Source organism: Heloderma suspectum, chromosome 2 (genome assembly GCF_057233095.1).
Source record: "Heloderma suspectum isolate Gila_16-S chromosome 2, 16-S_ref, whole genome shotgun sequence".
NCBI lineage: Eukaryota > Metazoa > Chordata > Lepidosauria > Squamata > Helodermatidae > Heloderma > Heloderma suspectum.
In genome coordinates this window covers 339,643,954-339,661,946 of record NC_139459.1, presented here as the reverse complement: position 1 = coordinate 339,661,946, position 17,993 = coordinate 339,643,954, and the positions used below count along the sequence as shown (strand labels likewise).

General features: G+C 46.7%; 1 protein-coding gene and 1 long non-coding RNA gene across 3 annotated transcripts in view; one reads left to right on the top strand and one right to left on the bottom strand.

Annotated features, from left to right (window-relative positions):
* Nucleotides 1-6,207, top strand: part of LOC146355151 (uncharacterized) — a 10,269-nt gene extending 4,062 nt beyond the window's left edge. Inside the window, exon 3 of the long non-coding RNA XR_014788604.1 lies at nucleotides 5,079-6,207. This is a non-coding gene — a long non-coding RNA (uncharacterized LOC146355151). The remainder of the gene's footprint in view (nucleotides 1-5,078) is intronic.
* On the bottom strand, nucleotides 937-17,993 carry LOC146355150 (uncharacterized). 2 transcript variants are annotated; one of them, XR_014788598.1, is made up of 7 exons: nucleotides 17,799-17,993; nucleotides 14,289-15,628; nucleotides 12,733-12,846; nucleotides 11,212-11,825; nucleotides 10,204-10,272; nucleotides 4,725-5,961; nucleotides 937-948 (listed from the first exon to the last, which is right to left on the bottom strand). XR_014788598.1 is itself a non-coding variant. In XM_084840735.1 (6 exons), the coding sequence occupies exons 2-5, from the start codon at nucleotides 14,821-14,823 to the stop codon at nucleotides 10,207-10,209; spliced, it is 1,329 nt and encodes a 442-aa protein (XP_084696861.1). In that variant the 5' UTR covers nucleotides 14,824-15,628; nucleotides 17,799-17,993; the 3' UTR covers nucleotides 1,004-5,961; nucleotides 10,204-10,206. The 2 variants fall into 2 exon arrangements, 1 of the variants encoding a protein (XP_084696861.1); XM_084840735.1 differs by lacking the exon at nucleotides 937-948 and having other exon boundaries at nucleotides 1,004-5,961.

The window sequence follows — 17,993 nt, the reverse complement described above, 5'->3', positions numbered from 1 at the left end:
CCACTTGGAGACCACCCACACCACCCCCTTACAAGCAAAAAGATAAGCTGGCTTTTTACCATAACTTGATTAAAACTGGGATACCACAAGCCAAATAAAAGAGAACCCAGGAAATGAGCTAAATGCACAACATGATGCAACTACCTTGCAAAGCTATGTGGCTTTGGTCAGTGCCTCAATGGGAGACCGCTTGGCCATCCTCTGTGTGCTGCCTTGATTTCCATGGAAGAAACGTAGGGTAAGTGAACTAAAATAAATAAAATGGTCTTAGGTAGCCATGGAACACCACTTAGGTGTTCCATACAGTTTTGGAGACTACAGTTTTTGCCTACTACCTCCTGGGGATTAACTACAGGCCATGGGTGGCATCATTTAAGCCCTGGTTCTGAACCTCCTGAACAGTGGCCCAGCCACTGTAGGCAAACGAGTCATATGGGGCATTGCTATGACCGAGCTTGGCATTGCTAAGGCTCCTAATCTTGAAATAACTGGCAAACTAGCAAAACATTATGATCATCAAATGTTAATTCATGGTTTTGAGAGCCGAGCAATCCTTAGTCTGCAGGACTAAAAGGCTGGGAGAAAAGCAGCTAAAGAACCAAGAAAAAAATGTACCTCATAGCAATACTCTCATTTCTATTTTAGTTTGCCCTCGATAATCATAGAAGTGACTGAACGGATGCTTCATTTTAGCAAACTTTCTGTCCCAGGAAGTCAACAAGCACCGTTTCATCTGCAAGTCCAGTATCCACTGCAGAATTTGGATTTGTGATACAGGCTGCACTTACATTAGTTTTTAGATAATTATGGATAATTGGAAACATGAAGGCAGCATCTGCACTTCTTCCACTGTTCAAATAGCACATTTGTGCCTTGCAAAGCTTCCTGACCTACCTTCCTTGTCAGCAGCCACGTTCCCTTCCACATGTCCTTCTGCCGTCTCCTTGTCTGAAAACCACATTTTGTAAAACACAGGTGCAATTAAACAAATAAAGCATGCAAATAGAACATAAGCAGAATAAGTAGTTTTGTACCGTTTTATTGATTTGCATAAAATAGTAACGGCAGAAGCCTTAACTCTCTCTGATCATCCTTGGGACACAAAATACATTCCCAACTGCAAAACCCAGCAGCTTCCTTGCAACTCCAGAATTTTATTTTTTAAAGCAGTACATTTGTAGTCTCCACACACACTGACTGTATCCCTGTAGGAGTTCCGATATGCCCTCTCCTCCCGACTCACTTCCACTCCTTCTAGGATGCAGTGCTGGACACACAGCAACATGCTTGGCCAAACCCAACAAGTAGCCCTCCCACTCCTCACTGACATGCCTCCAGCAGTCCACTTCTCTCCACCCAGGTTAATCTCATGCAGCACATCCATGGTGCATGGCATGGGCCTGGAGAAGAACAGGCTGCTGGAGGAGAGTATACGAAGGCCTCCGTTCCTCTGAACATAGAATGTACCAAGTCAAACCATTGGTCCATCAGTTCAGTACTGTCTATTGTTCACAGAGGATAGGCCTAACAATGGCTCTTGGTCTTGATGGGTATGTGTTCCCAGTACTAAGGTGCTGCCAGGCAGACAGCTCCTAGTGCTAACAGATGGACAGCTCCTAGCACTGCCAATCAAAAGGCATTGTGCAGTAATCCTTGATTTTTTTCTCGTCAGAAAGAGAAGGAAGAATCTAAGAAGAGCCCTGCTGGATCAGACCCAGGGTCCATCTCATCCAGCATTCTGTTCACATAATGGCCAACCAACTGCCCATGGGAAACCCCAAGAAGGACATGAGTGCAATGCCACCATCCTGGTCGTGTTCCCCAGCAACTGGTGTACATAGGCATACTGCCTCCGATACCGGAGGTAACATGTAGCCACCAGGACTAGTAGCCATTGATAGCCTTCTCCTCCACGAATTTGTCCAATCCTCTTTTGAAGCCATCCAAATGGGTGGCCATCACTGCATCTCGTGGAAGCAAATTCCATAGTTTGGCTATGCACTATGTGAAAAATTACTTCCTTTTGTCTGTCCTGAATCTCTCACCAACCAGCCTCATGAGATAACCCCAGGTTCTAGTGTGATAAGAGAGGGAGAAAAATGTCTCCACCAGTGGGAAAACACTGGAAGGTTACAAACAGAAGAGAACATCATCTTCCACCCACAAAATGCCATGTTGAGGTAGGGAGGTTGCAGGATAAAAACCTTGTCTGGCAACACCCTCGTTGGTAGTTGGATTCTCAATACCAGTTGGTGGGGACCATGAACAGGATGGTGCTCAATGCATTCACATCCTGCTTGTGGGCTTCCCAGAGGCATTCGGTTGGCCACCCTGAACAGAATGCTGGACTAAATAGGCCTTTGGTCTGATCCAGCACAGCCCTTCTTTTGTCGACTCTGATGGGAAGCGGTGGCTCTCCAAGGCCATTCCCAGCCACCTGAAAATGTCAACAGACTGAACCTGGGATCTTCCATATGCAAAGCATGTGCTCTGTTGGGAAGTTACAGTCCGTCCCATAGATGAATGCCCAGGTGTATCGCCATGTACCTGGCCCAGCACAGGTGCAGGTGAAGGGGGAGACAAGCTCTGGTGCTCGAGAAAACAAAACTTACTGCGCTTGACGCATTTTGGAATGCTTCTGAGAGCAACAGACTTCAACTATAGCGTTTGCAAATATCCAGAAGAACATTCGTGTATTTCAGAGCAAGAGATCAAACGGCTCGTATAAGCTGAGGAAGGAAGCATCCTGAAACACGTCGAGCGCAATACATGTTGTTTTCTCAAGCACCAGGGCTTGTCTCCCCCTTCTTCACCATTGTTCACGGTGCTCTTTCCCTCTTCACTTCTGTTTCTTCTTCTAGCACAGGTGCACACAGGGGTGACTTGGCAGGGGAGTTCTAGTGTGATGTGGACAGAGGGCAGGGGAGAAAACCTCAAGCATCCAGTTGTCAGCATGCATAGAAATGTGATGCAGCCACCTAGCTCCTTGATTTCTTTTTTAGCTCTGTGCAAGACCGGTACTTAAAAATGTGAGGCTATATCCTTAAAAACACAATCTATTGTAATTGATGGATATTTGAATGTTTTCAGCTCTGACCTATTAGCTTCTAAAGTGCAAGAATGACTGGACAGCAGTCTAAGCGGAACACAGAAACGACTGGCCCAAAATGAACATTTGTATGCAATGAGATATTTTGGAAATGTTGAAAGTTTGACTCTGGAATTCTTGAAAAAAGATTTTTAATTAAAAAATAGTAATAATTTGATATCATCATTTATAGTCCACCCCAATGCTTTGAGGCTCAGGGCTGCTTGCAAAAAGAATACATTATTTAGCAATACAAAGTAACAACATTTGACAGCGCTAAAGACATACATATTACAGTTAAAAACCCCACCTGTACAATTCAATTAAAGCTACATTAAATACCACCACAGCAAAGAGAAATTGTTTTCTACAATGTTTTTTTCAGAGACACTTTTAGGGCACAATCCTGTCCTTTTAGGGCGCAATCTATTAATCAGTTGATAGAATGAAAGACTGACATCTTTTCTGTTGATATTAAAGATCCATGAAAATGTATGCCATAATAAATGTGTTAAGTCTCCTGGGGAACAATCTGATGCACGTTTAGACAGAAAGTCCTACAACTCTCAGCATCCCCCAGGCATGCTAGGACTCGTAGGACTTTTTTCTGTCTAAACGTGCGCATCAGATTGCACCCATAGAAAACTAGGGGCCTGATCCACAACTTGGCTACAGTACTGTGGAGTGCTACAATGAAAGGTAGCCTGTTCAATCCATCCTAGAACCTCTTAAGCATCTGTAGGCTCCAGACAGCCTCGCAGCCACTGAGAAGCCGCAAGCACAAGGCACCTCATCCCCTGGCTAGGAATGTTTGCAGCTCCTTCGGCCGCTCAGAGCCGTCGTACGGAAGAGAAACCATCGCTCAGTGGGGTTTGTCGGCATGTTGAAGTGTGCGGTGCAGGAGCAGCCACAGCGCTGTGGCAGAGCCCATGCTTTGCATGCACAAGGTCCCAGGTTCCGACCCTGGCTTTTCCAGTTCAAAGGATCACGTAGCGGAAAAGATCTCTGAATGGGACCCTGGGGAGCCACTGTTTGACCTGGTATAAGGCAGCTTCCTAGATTTCCTATGACAGGTGGGCTGTATGATCTCCTAACCCCAGATATGCTTGAGGGTTGCTGGGATTCAGGCACCCAAGCTGGCACAGGTAGGTGTGTGTGTGTGTATGTAGAGTTAGGTAGATACAGCAAAGAACGTCCATGGCCTTTTCAAAAGCAACATCATGTTTTAACTTGCCGAATTCAATAATTTGCACCATGTCCCCTGCCCCAAACTCCTCAATCTAACAGCAATCAAACTGTTAGAATGCTGCAAAATTAAAAAATAAAATTAAAGTGGTTTGTTCAAATATAATGTCAATATCTTTTGCAAACGAATTGAAATTCAGAGAACTGATTCAAGGCTTTTCCTCCCTTAACGGGTATCTCAGCTATAGAAGACACTAGATGGGTAGGTACTCTGCATGCTTTAAATCACTCTTCCCCAATCTAATGTCCTCCAGATGTTTTGGATTACAATTCCCATCACCCCCCAGCCTTGCCCACCTGGAGGGCACCAGTTTGGGGAAGGCTATCTTAAATGGTGATGGCCATTCCCATGAAATTGCTTTTTTTTAAAAGAAGAAAACAAAAAGATTACCCAAATCCGTGGAGGATGGGATCTACCAGATGCAGGGGAAAAGAACTGGGGGCAGGGGTTGTTGCCTTCATACCCTGCTTGTGAGCGCCGAAAGATATCGGACTGGCCCCTGTCGGGGAAAAAAGTTGCTGAACCAGATGGACCTTTGGTCTGATCCAGCACGGCTACTCTTATATCATGTTCTTAAGTCAAAGCTGTATTGCGATTGCAGGAAATCAGGTTAGATGCCCTACAAGGTGCTTTTCCTCTTGAAGATCCTATGCAATTTCAGTGTGGGCAACATGTTGTTATCTGCATAATTTGCCGTTACTCCAATTGTGTCATTGAGCTGTTTTTGTTTGTTTTTTTGTACAGGATTCTACATGACTCACTCTGGGTAAACAGATGTTTTTCCATGATGACTTTTCCATTGAAAAAGCAGGGGCGATTTGTCCATTTATACAAGCGCTAATCCTTGGCTTCTGCAGGGTCCTCCAGAGGAAGCCATTGTGTGCACCCTATCGCTCTGATGTTCAGCAAGAGGCAAGCTCCTTTTAGTGTACCTTTTACACACAGAGTGAATTTCTGTGGTTTCGCACCTCCATGGACTTGATAGTGTTGGGAGGATTTCATGAGACAATGCTTTCCTACTCAGAGCGCTCATAAGCTCTCTCCCAGTATATGTGAAGCTTCTTCTATTTCAGGATGCCCCCTATGGCATGGCTTCTCTGACACAAACTAAGGCTTGCACATGGGAAGAAGGCAACCCAGCAACAAGAGCAGGCGGGGGTCTCATCAGAACAGGTGCTCTTCCACAGCATATCTTCAGAGAGGCAATGAAGATGTTTGGATCTGGCCATGCTTAAGGGTTCTTTTGTTGCTTAGCATCTGAGCCTGGTGTAAAGTGGTCTCTAATATTAGTGCTTTGGTTGGACTTCCCATGGAATCTTCAATGTGTAACAAAGCGAGAGCATCACACGAAGCTTTCCCAACAATTTGGAGCCTGGGTGTTGTTCCTTGACTGTGGGGCTTCCAATTTGCCACATGATTTTTGATCAAAGCACTGGCAGTGATATACTCCTCCTCTGCAAGGCTGCCCACTCTATAAAAAATTATGTGGCTTACGTGGTCGCCTGCATTTTTTCTCCTATTTTTTCCAGTTGCAGATCTTGGAACGTGGTTTCTTGGGGTCTCTTGAACAGCATTCAGTTCTGAAGGCGTGGGATATTTGTGCCAAAAAAAATCACTGCTCTGTCACCTGTAAGGGCAAAATAAGAACACCCACAAATGATTCAAGCCGTTAATACATAGAAAAAGCATTAGTACTGAGAACTGAGAATGGGTATAATGGTAGCCAAGTAATCAGTAAAAATCTTCTAGAAAAAGATGTACTTTGATATTATATATTTCAGGTTCAAATCCAAAATACAAGGTGTCTTCCTCATTTCAGTAATGAATATGATTGAACTTTATCATTCCAGAACATAATAAAAATATTTAAATGAATAATCTGCCTGCTTTTCTTCCTTCTCCAACTTCTAACAGAAAGACCATATCCTCCCTTATGAACCTGCCCATGTTCTGAGATCTTCTGCGAGGCCCTTCTCTCAGTCCCACCACTGTCACTGGCACGTTTGGTGGGAACCCGGGAGAGGGCCTTCTCAGTGGCTGCCCCACGGCTGTGGAACACCCTTCCCAGGAAGGCTAGGATGGCTCCCTCCTTGATGTGTTTCCCCGGAGGCAGGCTAAAACATTCTTGTTGCAGCTAGGGATGCACGAATCCCTTACCTGGCTCTGCAGTGGGGAATCCACGGTGGGGGGGAGGCGCTCTGTCCCTCCCCCCGGAATCCTCCCTGGCCGGCTCCACTCCGCGGCAGCTCTGTAGAGCTGCCAGCCAAGGCTGTCCGCAACTGGAGTTCCGGCCACAGCTGGGCTGCTGCGGCCGCAAATGGCAGCCGTCGTAGCGGCCGCCATTTGTGTCCTGCCAGGCTGCCGTGATAAGCTACGTAAGTATTTACGTAGCCTATCACGGCAAAGAGCAGGGATGCAAACGGCGGCCGCTATGCCGTTTGCGCTGCTGCTCTTTCCGTGATAGGCTACATAAGTATTTACGTAGCCTATCACAGTAAAGGCAGCCACGCAAATGGGTGTAGTGGCCGCCGTTTGTGTCCCTGCTCTTTGCCATGATAGGCTATGTAAATACTTACGTAGCCTATCACGGCAACCTGGCAGGATGCAAATGGCGTCCGCAGCAGCCGGCCGAGAGACCAGCCGGAGCTGCCGCCGCCGGAGCCGCCTCCACCTCCGGTAAGCTTCGTCCCGGGGGGATTCCGCGGGGTGGCGGGGGGTGGGAGGCCGTTCTGCCATGGGTTTCGGGGCGGCCAGGGCCTCACTTGAAATCCGTGGCGGAATTCTCCACCAACCCTAGTTGCAGCAGGCCTTCGGGACATAGTTGGAACCTGGAGGCAAGCTGCTAAAATGCTGTTTTAAAATGCTGTTTTAATGTTTTAATATAATTTTAATTGTATTGCTGTTTAATTATATTTTAACTTTTGTATATTTTCATATGTTTTAATTGTATATGTTTTAATTTTTGTAAGCCGCCTTGTGTCCCAGTACTGGGAAAAAGGTGGCGTATAAATAAATATAATAACAACAACAACAGCAGCAGGTCATTTAGGCTGCAAACCCATACACGCTTACCTAGGAGTAAGTCTCATTGGAGTCCAAGACATACTTCTGAGTAGACATGTATAGCAGGGGTGAGGAACCAGGCTATGGCCCTCCAGACGTTGTTGGAGTCTAACTTCCATCAGCTCCAGCCAGCATGGTCAATGATCAGGGATGATGGGAGATAGAGTCCAACAACATTTGGAGAGACATGGATTCCTCGCCCATGATGTACATAAGTGCACTGCTCATCATGGACACCACATCCCAGTCTGTCACACCTTAATAATCACTCCATCATAGATAGAGGATTTTTTTTTTTGGACGGGGCCGTAGCATTTGGAGGGGGCCATAGCTCAGTGGCGGAGCACCTGCTTTGCATGCAGAAGGTCCGAGGTTTGATCCCTGGCATCTCCAGGTAGGGATAGGAAGGAATCCCGCCTGAAACCCTGGAGAGCTGCTGCCAGTCAGTGCTGACAATACTGGGCTAGATGGACCCAGGGTCTGACTCGGTATAAGGCAGCTTCCTATGTTCTTTTTATCCATTTATAATTTATTGCCATTAAAAAGCTCTGATTAAATAAAAACCCTGATTTTCCCTGATTGATTGGGAAGTAGATTTTTTAAAAGTTAATTATTTTTAATATAAATACCAGGCAGAAACCAACGGTTACCTCCTGCGCGTCGTCAGCCCTGCCAATTCTGTTCCACAAGCAGCACCTATCGCTTGCAGAGCGGAGATTTAGCGCTTCCGGGAGCAACTTGAAACGAGCTGAAATGCTTGTTTCTGGAACAGGGCAGGCTGGCGGAGCTCACACAAGGGAGCTCTGCCAACCTGCCCTGTTCCAGAAATGAGCATTTCTGCTCATGTCGGGGCTTGCTCCCGGAAGTGCTCTTTGTTCTGTAAGCAGCAAGGGCTGCTCGCACAACAGAACCAGCAGGGATGGCCCACTCGCAGAGCAAACCTGCAGGGGGCACCGTGCACAGACAGGCAGCGTTGGATACTGCCCACTCACAAAAAGAGAAAGTGGAGTGTTGGACTTCAATTCCCATCAGCCCTAGGCAGCATAACCAATGGTGAAGGTTGGTGAGAGTTGCAGTCCAACAACATCCGGAGGGTCACGTGCTCCCCATCACTGATCTAAATACAAAGAGAACACATTCTTCAAAATGATTTTATTCATCTGCAAATTTATGCAGCTTCAACCAGTTAGATCTCATGTGATTTAGAGAGCAATCCTATGGCTACTAGACACTGTCTAGAGGGCCATAGGATATGCTCCTTTCTGGGAACTGACCTCGGAGGCCGTGCTCCGAGGTCGGTTCCCAAAAATTTGACACCCCCACCCCGGTCCACGCTACCTCGGAGGCAGCACAGAGAAACCCTGTCCTCCATGCTCAGAAGACAAGCGCGGAGCAATTGAAAAGGGGCAGGGCTGGGGGGCGTTCTGGGGCAGGGAGAGGGGAGCTGTGCATCCTGTGCATCCTATGTGTCGTACGGCAGGTTCCTCTTCTGGTTGTGCCAGAAAACGGCTGCCTAGTGAAAAAGAGCAAGGCAGGAGAGGCACGGAGGGAACAATCCCCCCCGTGCCTCTCCTGCCTTGCCTGGGATAGGAGGTTGCCTCTGAGTTCGGAGGCGGCCACCTATCTAGTTAGGATTGCTCCCTTATTGGCCAAGATTGTTTTAATCATGTGACAACCCTAGCATACTGGGGATCGACTTCGGAAAGGATGTATGAAGTGGACTGCTTGGAAGGTCGCTGTCACCTTTGTACCTGGAACTGTATGACCCTTAGACTGAAAAATTCAAATGAAATCCAAATTTAAATGAAATTATGTGACGTTTTCCTGAAGTCTCAACAAAGTACACAGGTGAATCAAAATGGTTCTTGCTCCACGCACCACCTTTTGCTCACTTTATGCAGAAGAGTAAATATCTGGTGCAAAACACACACACAAAATGAATTCTGTACCTGGAAAAGCTGAATCCTGTGATCTGAGTACATGTCATTGATTAACACACTTTGGCTTATCTTGCACAATTTAAGCTGCAATCCTATACCCACTTACCCAGGCGTAAGCCCCATTGAATTCAGAGGAACTTACTTCTGGGTAGACATATACAGGATTGCACTGTTGGTCTGCTTTTGCTAGCCCCAGACAAGCAAAAGAGCTAACACCAAACACTCTCCCTATGATGAATAAATACTGTCTGTTCTATCTTTAGCCCTGTAACTTCAGTCCTATCCTCTGAGCCTTGTGGGTTTGGAATTTGCTTTAAATATATCTGCTCTCACTCCCTTACACACACATACCTGAAACTGACTACTGTGGGTTGTATCCAGTATTAGTCTGACTTAAGTGCCATTCATTTCAATACTCTGAGTAGGACTAACATTGGATGCAACCCACCGAGATCAATTTGCATATTACCAAAAACCTCAGTGTAAATACCTTTTGGTGATACTGAAAGAGGTGCATAATTATGCTCAGTTACCACTCAGGCAAGGCCATCCTTAATATTTTATTCTTCATTCCCTTTTTTACAAAAAGACCCAAACCAAAATGGCCTAAAAAAAAAAAAATCTACTTGGCTGTTCAATCTACCAATCGAAACGTGGAGCCTTGACTTCAGAGTAAGTCTCTCCAAATGACATAAGCAAGAGCGTGATGTCTCCTCCACAAACCCTGTCAGACCAACCTCTGACAAAAAAAACCCAGCAGCGCATTCTCATACGTAAACGAAGGGAAAGGGGGTTCAACCCCTTCTTGGACCATTGATGAGCCTGTCTGACAAATCACCTTTCAGATTCACCTGTCCATCACTTACCTTCTATGTGGGAGCCAAATATACCTTCGTCCCTTCTGCCAGTTCCAGAGTCCACAGAGAACTAGGCTCCTGCAGGGTGAAAATATGTTTAGTGCTGCTGCAACCCAAGTAAGGACACTGTATCCAGTCTTTGTCTTTATCTACCTCAGGGGTGCAGAATGTCAGGCTGGGAGGCCAAATCCAGCCCTTTGGATTTCCCCAGAAGGCCCTGCTCCCTTCCCCTGGCCCCACCCCCTTTCCCCCAAATACCAATCATTTGGTGATCTCCCACCTTTTGTGCAGTTATTTCCCCACTCTAAAATGTTGAAATGCCTCTCCTAAGGCTCAGTCACTGGAAGCAAAAGTTTTAACCTAAAAAAATGCTGGTGTTTTTGGCCCCGCCCCTTTTGCCTTTGGCGCCACCCACCACTGGAGTGTGGCCCCTGAGAGCTTCTCCAGAATGGAGTTTGACCTTTAGGCTGAAAAAGTTTCTGCATCCCTGATCTACCCCATCTTCCTGCCTTGCCCATTTTCTTTTTATAGGTCCAGCACAGGGAGGATCTCAGCACTGTCCCCAAATTAGTTGTCTAATTAGTCATGTTCTAATCATTCTTCCCCAGGAACATCGCAGTGATCTGCCAGACTTGGCTCCCAGGGGTATCTCAGATGCTTGGAAGAGAAATGGGATGGAGGTGGGGGCACGCTCAAACTCCACCATATTCAGCTGCAGAAAGTATCTAATATTCGCTCTGATGCTAATTTGTCTAAATCTTCCCCTACAGCTGATACGTTTATAGGCAGGTACATGCATACCTTGCATTAAAAAAAATAATTCTGTACCAAGGAAGGTTAAGTCAGGTGACATGCAAATGTAAATAAATCCTGCTTTTGTTAGTTAGTGAAGGAGGCAAAGCACTGTGCAGGGCACTCAAGCAGCCCCCCTAAACCTGTCAGACCCTATCCCCATCCATGGCTTTCACCCAGTAATTTTCAGGCTCACCCTGACCATCTTAAAGACTAGAAACTTACTTTTTGTTTGAAATTATAGCCCAGCATCTCTGGAGGCTTTGTTCCATCCCCAATGCTAATTTCTGCACCTGTGTGGTACGATGGCAGGATTGCTAAATAGACGTTGCCCTGTTCGCAGGCGCTCTCCCTGGGATGCAGCCTCTGATGCCTAATGAAGGTCAACTGATGGTGAAAGCTTTTGCCACAGTCAAGACACTTGTACGGCTTCTCCCCAGAGTGAACTTTCTGGTGTTTGCTCAGGTCCGACCTGTCCCGAAAGCTCTTCTCGCACGTGCTGCACTGAAAAGGTTTCTCTCCTGTGTGGATCCTTTCGTGCGTGATGAGGTGGGATTCAAATCGGAACCTTTTCCCACACATAAAGCACAGGTGCCTCCTCTCCGAGCGGAACAGCCTTTCACACACGAGAGGGCCGTCTCTCTCATTCGTGGGGGATTCGCCTCCAGTTATCCCTGGCTGTTTCCACTGCCACCTTTCAAAATTCGGCCTCTCCTTGTAGGCCTCGTGGCTTTGGGAATCAAGTCCTTGGAGTCTTCCCAGTAATGTCCTATAAGATTTTGCCGGAGTAAAGTCCTCCTCCTCGTCATGCTTCTTTGCCACAAAGCTGTCGCCACAGGCTGGAACAGAAGCACAAGCCACATGTCAGGGGGTCAAGAGAAGGCAAGTTTTAATGAGGCAACAGGCAATGGAAGCTGGACCATAGGGACAGGCTGAGTCTACAGAGCAAATTTCTGGTCATAACTGTTTGTGGTACCCACCCAGAATAAGAAACAATTCTGTTCCCACCCAGAATCCATCAGTGGTTTCAGCTGATAAAATCTGGAAGGATCCAGTGGCAAAGCTTTTCCTGGACTGTACCAGTTTGGGTTGCAGGATAGAGATGGGGGCACTTGCATATCCGAATAACCCCCCATAGACAAACTCCCTGCACAAAGACAATTAGCTTGTCAAGGATGAAGGTTTAGCATGTCCTCATTTTCTATATGAAGGGAGTCAGTCAATTATGTTGTTAAAAAAGGAAGCACTTAAACAAGTCCTCTCTTTTGGGGTAAAGATTATTTTTAAATTCACAACCGACAAAAGTCTTTTAGTCTGTGAAGAAAGACAAAAACAACATGCTCCCTGCCCCAATTCTGCACCAAAGAAAGCTAAATGATACACTCTGAATAAACCATGAAAAATACCCGAATCTGCATACATTCCAAATGCGATATTGCTATTTTTCTATAAAATTAGGAATGCGTGGTTAAGCCTGCACTGGGAAGAAACGGGGGAGGAGCTAAGACAAAAAAGATGGGGAGTTATACAGGACAGTGGTGACAGCCCCAAATTCCCCAAACTTTTGAAGCCAGTCGAGGCCTCTATGGCTCTCTTGATCACTGCTTTTCTACCAGGAACAAAAGGGAAGGAGACTTCAGTCTCCTGTGCATCCTCAAGGTCTCCCCGTTCACTTCTCCATTTGGTGCCTTCCCTTTCTTTTTGGCCACTGCTTTTCTCGCAGTCTTCCTTCAGCCACTCCCTCACCTTCACAGAGGCTTCCTGGACTCTCCCTTTTCTCTGCATCCTGATGATCTGACAGCAAAGGCTCCACCCCCGGGTCCAGGCTGCAGAGAGCATTGGGGTTAGGAAGCAGAAATCCTGGTTCAAACAGGAGGGGAAAAAAACAGCCAAGATCAGATGAGCATTTCCAGATTGGCTGGATTTCTGATAGATTCCTAGTGCTCCTGGCACTAACGGATGATTGCTTTCTCACTGTAAGCTACAAGCAAAATTGCAACTGACTTTCCACTCTATCAGGGGTATTGCAGTTTTGCTATATGTTCATCACACTATGTTCTGTCCACACCAGTGGGCATGACATAGGTGCTGTGGGTGGGGAAGGAGAAGGAACACACCTGAACAGCCACTTGACAAAAAATAAGTTCTGAGCAATCCTTGGGGGGATCAATGATTTATTTACTGCTAAGCACTGATTCATTTAAGCATGACTGCCCATTCCTACCCATGAAATGTCAAAAAACAACATGTTTAATTTGGATCAGAAGTGTAGACTGTAAGTGTTTAATCAGGAAACAATGTTGCTAAAATGTTTTTTTCCTCTCTTTTTAAATTTAGTATTATAGAGTTATAGTGCTATAACCTCTTTCAGTTAAACAGTATTTCACTCATTTTTTTTTTTAAAGGATAGTCAGAAAAGTGTTTTAGCACTAATTAAAAGATGGTTGAAAGTAAACAAACAAGGTTATAAAATGGTGCCTACTGCAGGATCTACTACCACCACCCTTTCAGGAAGGCGCCCATTTCATATTCTATATTTGTACAGCATGAGATACAATGCCGGTGCTTTCAAAATTAAGTAATTGTCATCCACTCAACAGCCCACCCTACGCACACACACCACACGTACACCATTGGGGGACTTCCAGGCCGTTGGCCAAATATGGACCTCCGGGCCGCTCAGTCCAGATTCTCCCTAGGCCAGGGTGGGCAACTTCAGAGGATCTGAGAGGCACTCTTCACTGCCGGACCTCCCATGCGCACTCCCGCCACTGCACTGCTGAAATTTGGCAGCATCGCGGTGGCAAAACCGCCCCCCCCACGCCCAGCAATTTGTTGCTGCATTTCATCATCAAACTGTGACAGAGGCTAAACAGGGACAAATCTAGCTTGTTTTCAAGCTTAATTTCCCCCTTTTAAGCCTCCACTGCATTTTGTGGCTGAATTTTGGTGGCAAACCAGCCATTTGGGGGGATGGCAGTGGCCCCCTCACCAGTCCCACCCCTGGTTACTACTATTTACTCTATCCCACAACAACAGTGCTGACAGAGGGCACTGCCTGGATGGATGCAAATGTCTTTTCTTTTCACTGCATACTGAACAAAGACAACAGTCACATCCATAACTCCACCCACTTCTGGCAATACCCCGCCTACTTTTGGAATACTGGCCATGACAGGAAAAGCGTTTTCCCACCCTACGCAAAGCTGAGTTCAGCGTTTATGACAGCGGCCCCTCGCAACAGCATGTGTGACAATCCCTCCTGTTAAGCTAGTAAGGGGGGAAATACAAAACATGCTCACTGGTATGGAGACTTCTATGTCTAATAATGTGAAAGCTGCAGCTGAAGCCTTTTCCACAGTCAGGGCATCTATATGGTTCCTTTGCTGTGGGGACGGATAGATGTACAACAAGATTTGAGCTCTCAAATTTTCTGTCACAATCAGGGCACTTGTAGGATTTCCCCCCCACAAGACATCTTTGGCGGGTGCTTGAAACCAAACTGCGGCTGAAGCTTTTCCCACATTCCAGGCAACTATGGGGTTTCTCTTCTTCGTGGCACCGCAAATGCTTCACAAGACCCGTCCTGTAGCGGAAGCTTTTCCCACACTGGTTGCAGTGATAGGGCGTTTCCCCTGTGTGGATCCTTCGATGTGTATTCACGTCGGTGCTCTGCCTGAAGCTTTTCCCACAGTCAGGACATTTGTAGGGTTTTTCTCCTGTGTGGAGCCTCTTATGCCGAACAAGGTGTGAGTTCCGCTTGAAATTCCTCCCACAGTCAGGGCACGGGTACTGCTTCCTTTTGCCAGGGATTCTTGGCTGTGGCAGGACTTCCATGAAAAACTTTCCTCCCCAGCAGCAATAGTCCTTATTTATCTTCTATGAACTGTCCAGCTTTCTCTGTGAAATGAAAAAAAGCCACCAAAAATCTGCCTGCAAAATGTATTTTTAAAAATGACTTTCTATACTACTCTACTGAAAACCTCATGATATGAAAACTTTCTGTATAAAACCTGATGATACAAAATGCAGACACTGCAAAGCAGGAACTGGAGTGGGAAACTGCAAGAGATGCAGTGGAAGGCAGACCATCCATTTCCAGACCATTTCCAGATCCCTTTCACCAGGGGCTAAAATTGGATAGCCAGGTACAGTTTGCAGGTTGCAGTTCACGGATTTGCGCTCACAAAGGATCGCTCGGTACTTGCATCCAACCAAGTGGTCTCCAGCCCACAGAAGCTTCTGCCATTGCAATATATTTGTTAGTCTTTAAGGTGCCACAGGAGGACCCCTTGCCGTTGTTTTGGTTCAAGAAGAAACCCCAACACTATTCAACTCACACAAGCTCCATTAGGAATTTTCATGATGAGGAAAGGTATAGAGGCATTTTTGTACTTCAGACATGTTTGTTTTTGCTTGCTTGCTTCTGGAACCATGTCTTTCAAACTAGCTTCCACTCGGCCGCTGTTCCTGCCTGTTCATTTCCCTGCAGTTTCCCGGTTCCCTCAGCACCACCACCTCTAATCTGGGCTGTTGTTCAACATTCTCTTTTGCAGCAGGAGTCAGGAATGATCCTTCCCTGGGCTATTCCACGTGGATGTGCACTTGCTGCTGAGAATTCTTCTTCAGCCTCCACTTGGAACTGGAAAAAAAAAAAAACAGCACCAAGCCATGAATTATTATGCCCTGTCCAATCACAGGGTCAAAGGGGCAAACTCTTTAAAGTTCTCTTCTTAAAGGAAAGAGAGCCAGTGTGTAGCAGAAATGGTACTGGAATTGGTGTTGGGGTGGGGAGAGACTTGGATTCAAGTCCTTGCTCAACTACTAAGTTGTTGGGTGGTTTAAGCAAGTTGCTTTCTTCTCATTTGAGTTCACAATTGCAAAGGAATACTTAAAAAATGGGAATCACCACTTGCAAACTGCTTCATAGAGGTGCTGTAAAGAAGCATGAAAGTACTACTGTAAGTTGCTTTTTACTATTTATAGAAATAAATCCTTAAAAGGCAAACATAGCCATGCTGGTCCATGACAAAAAAAACATCCAAAGCCCACAGTTGGGCAATACCCTTATTAGTACCAACCAAAATGCTGTAAAAGATTGTGCAAGCTCTCAAGTAAACCTTGGTCTCCTCTATCTCATCCTCTCTGTTCAAACTGGGTAACCAAATATGATAGGCCAGTATCACCCAAAGCCTGATTGGCCCCCATTTTGGGGTCAGGCACTGGACCACCTTCACATCAGCTTTCCTTGGAACAGGTTTGTTTAAGCACATATAGTCTTTGGACATCTCTACACCAACCTAAAATCCTGCATTTAAAATGGGGCATTCTGCTTCCGTTTTAAATACAGGATCACGACGAGTCCTCTTTTCACTTGCTTCCTTTCCCTCCACCCCTTCCCCCTCCTTCTCCCCGTATCTGAGTCTTCCATTATCTCTCATTGTTCTCACTCCTCTTCTTGCCGCTTTTACTCTTTTCACAGAGGAAACTGAAGCGGAACACAACGGGGTAATTTGATAGCTCATTATCTGCAATCTATTTAAAAATGGAACAAAGGGCATTTAGTGCAGGAGAGGCCTTGAATGATCAAGAGCCTGCAAACTTCCATGAAGGAGCAATCTCAATCGCAGGATAAAAAGCTCTGTGTGAAGGAGCCCTTTGTTCAGACCCACATCCAGCTGTTAGCTGGCTAGGCTGTTTTGAGTATCACCACTTGTCCACCTTACTTCCCCATCTGTAAAATGGGGGCATCAGTGACTTATTGAAAGGCCAAGGTCTGTAAGAGCACTGGACATACTAGAAGTACTATGGGAATTATTACTCTTCTGGCTTCCTATTATTTATTTTATTTATATCCTAGCCTTCCTCATAAAGAGCCCAGGGCAGCTAACAACCTATATAAAAGACAGTACACCACATTAACATCAAGACTCTAAAACCATGACTCTACACACATATTGGCACACACATTGCCTTGCTCCGGGGGTGGTAAGGTGGGGGGCTTTGTGCCCTGGGGTTGTTCAAGGTGTCAGGATGTCTGTTCGCTGGAGCTTGCTCTATGAGCGATACTCTTCCCCCAACACCAGTACCTTTTTGAACACTTAATTAAAACTAGTTTATTTTTTAATGACACAACTAAACAAAAGGGGGAAAGTCAGATCATGAAATGATGGGAAATTGCTGCAGAGCAGGTGCTCAGCACCACTTTTGCTTTTCAACTTTAAGAAGTGATAGGAGGGCTTCTGCCAGGATAGTACATCAGGGAGAACCTGAAAACAGTTGGAGAAGATAAAACATGGGCGAAAAAAGTTTTTACGAAGTTTTCGACAGGGTACCGGTGCTGGGGGAAGAGTGTCGCGGGTGGCAGCAGGCTCTAGCGAACAGGCATCCCGACACCTTGAGCAGCCCCAGGGCACACCGCCCCCGACCCCCTCGCAAAGCCAATGTGTGCGCTAGCGTGTGCGTGGCACACCGGCGGCGGGGGGAAATCGCATTTTCCCAGTAACGGCAAGACAGCCGCTTTTCGATGGGGAACATGCGATGTCCTGGCTGGCAACACAGGCACGCTAACTGGAGGGTGTGTGTGTGTGAACAGAGACTGTTGGGAGCCCCGCGATATCCGAGGAACACGCATGCAATCGTCTGAAAAGAGCCCTTGACTCCCGTTCCTGATCACGCCCCGCCCAGGAACAGAACTGAGACGCTGGCGGGGGGGGGGGGGAGACTTTGCACTTCTTGGCAGAGTTTTCGCCTTCCTACTCCTGGCTGCCGATCGAACCCCCTCTCTCCGCTTCGAAGCCCCGCAGCCTCACCCGATCCAGTCTTCGGCCGGGAGTGGATCCTCCCCCAATCCCGCCGGGCTCGGTCCCAGCCGGAGAAAGAAAGACAGTCCCCACTCAGGTCGGGCACACAGGAAGCGAGGCTCAAGGTCTCTCGCCAGCGCCGCACCACGTGGTGGCGGCGGCGGCCGGGGGAGCCGCAGCCGCTCAGCTGGCATTGTCTCGCGG

Coding starts and splice junctions, on each gene's coding strand:
- LOC146355150 (XM_084840735.1), bottom strand. CDS start 14,823: ATGGAAGTCCTGCCACAGCCAAGAATCCCTGGCAAAAGGAAGCAGTAC. Junction 12,847..14,288: donor ACATAGAAGTCTCCATACCA/GTGAGCATGTTT, acceptor TGTTTGAACCAG/GATTTCTGCTTCCTAACCCC. Junction 11,826..12,732: donor TCCAGGAAGCCTCTGTGAAG/GTGAGGGAGTGG, acceptor CTTCTGTTCCAG/CCTGTGGCGACAGCTTTGTG.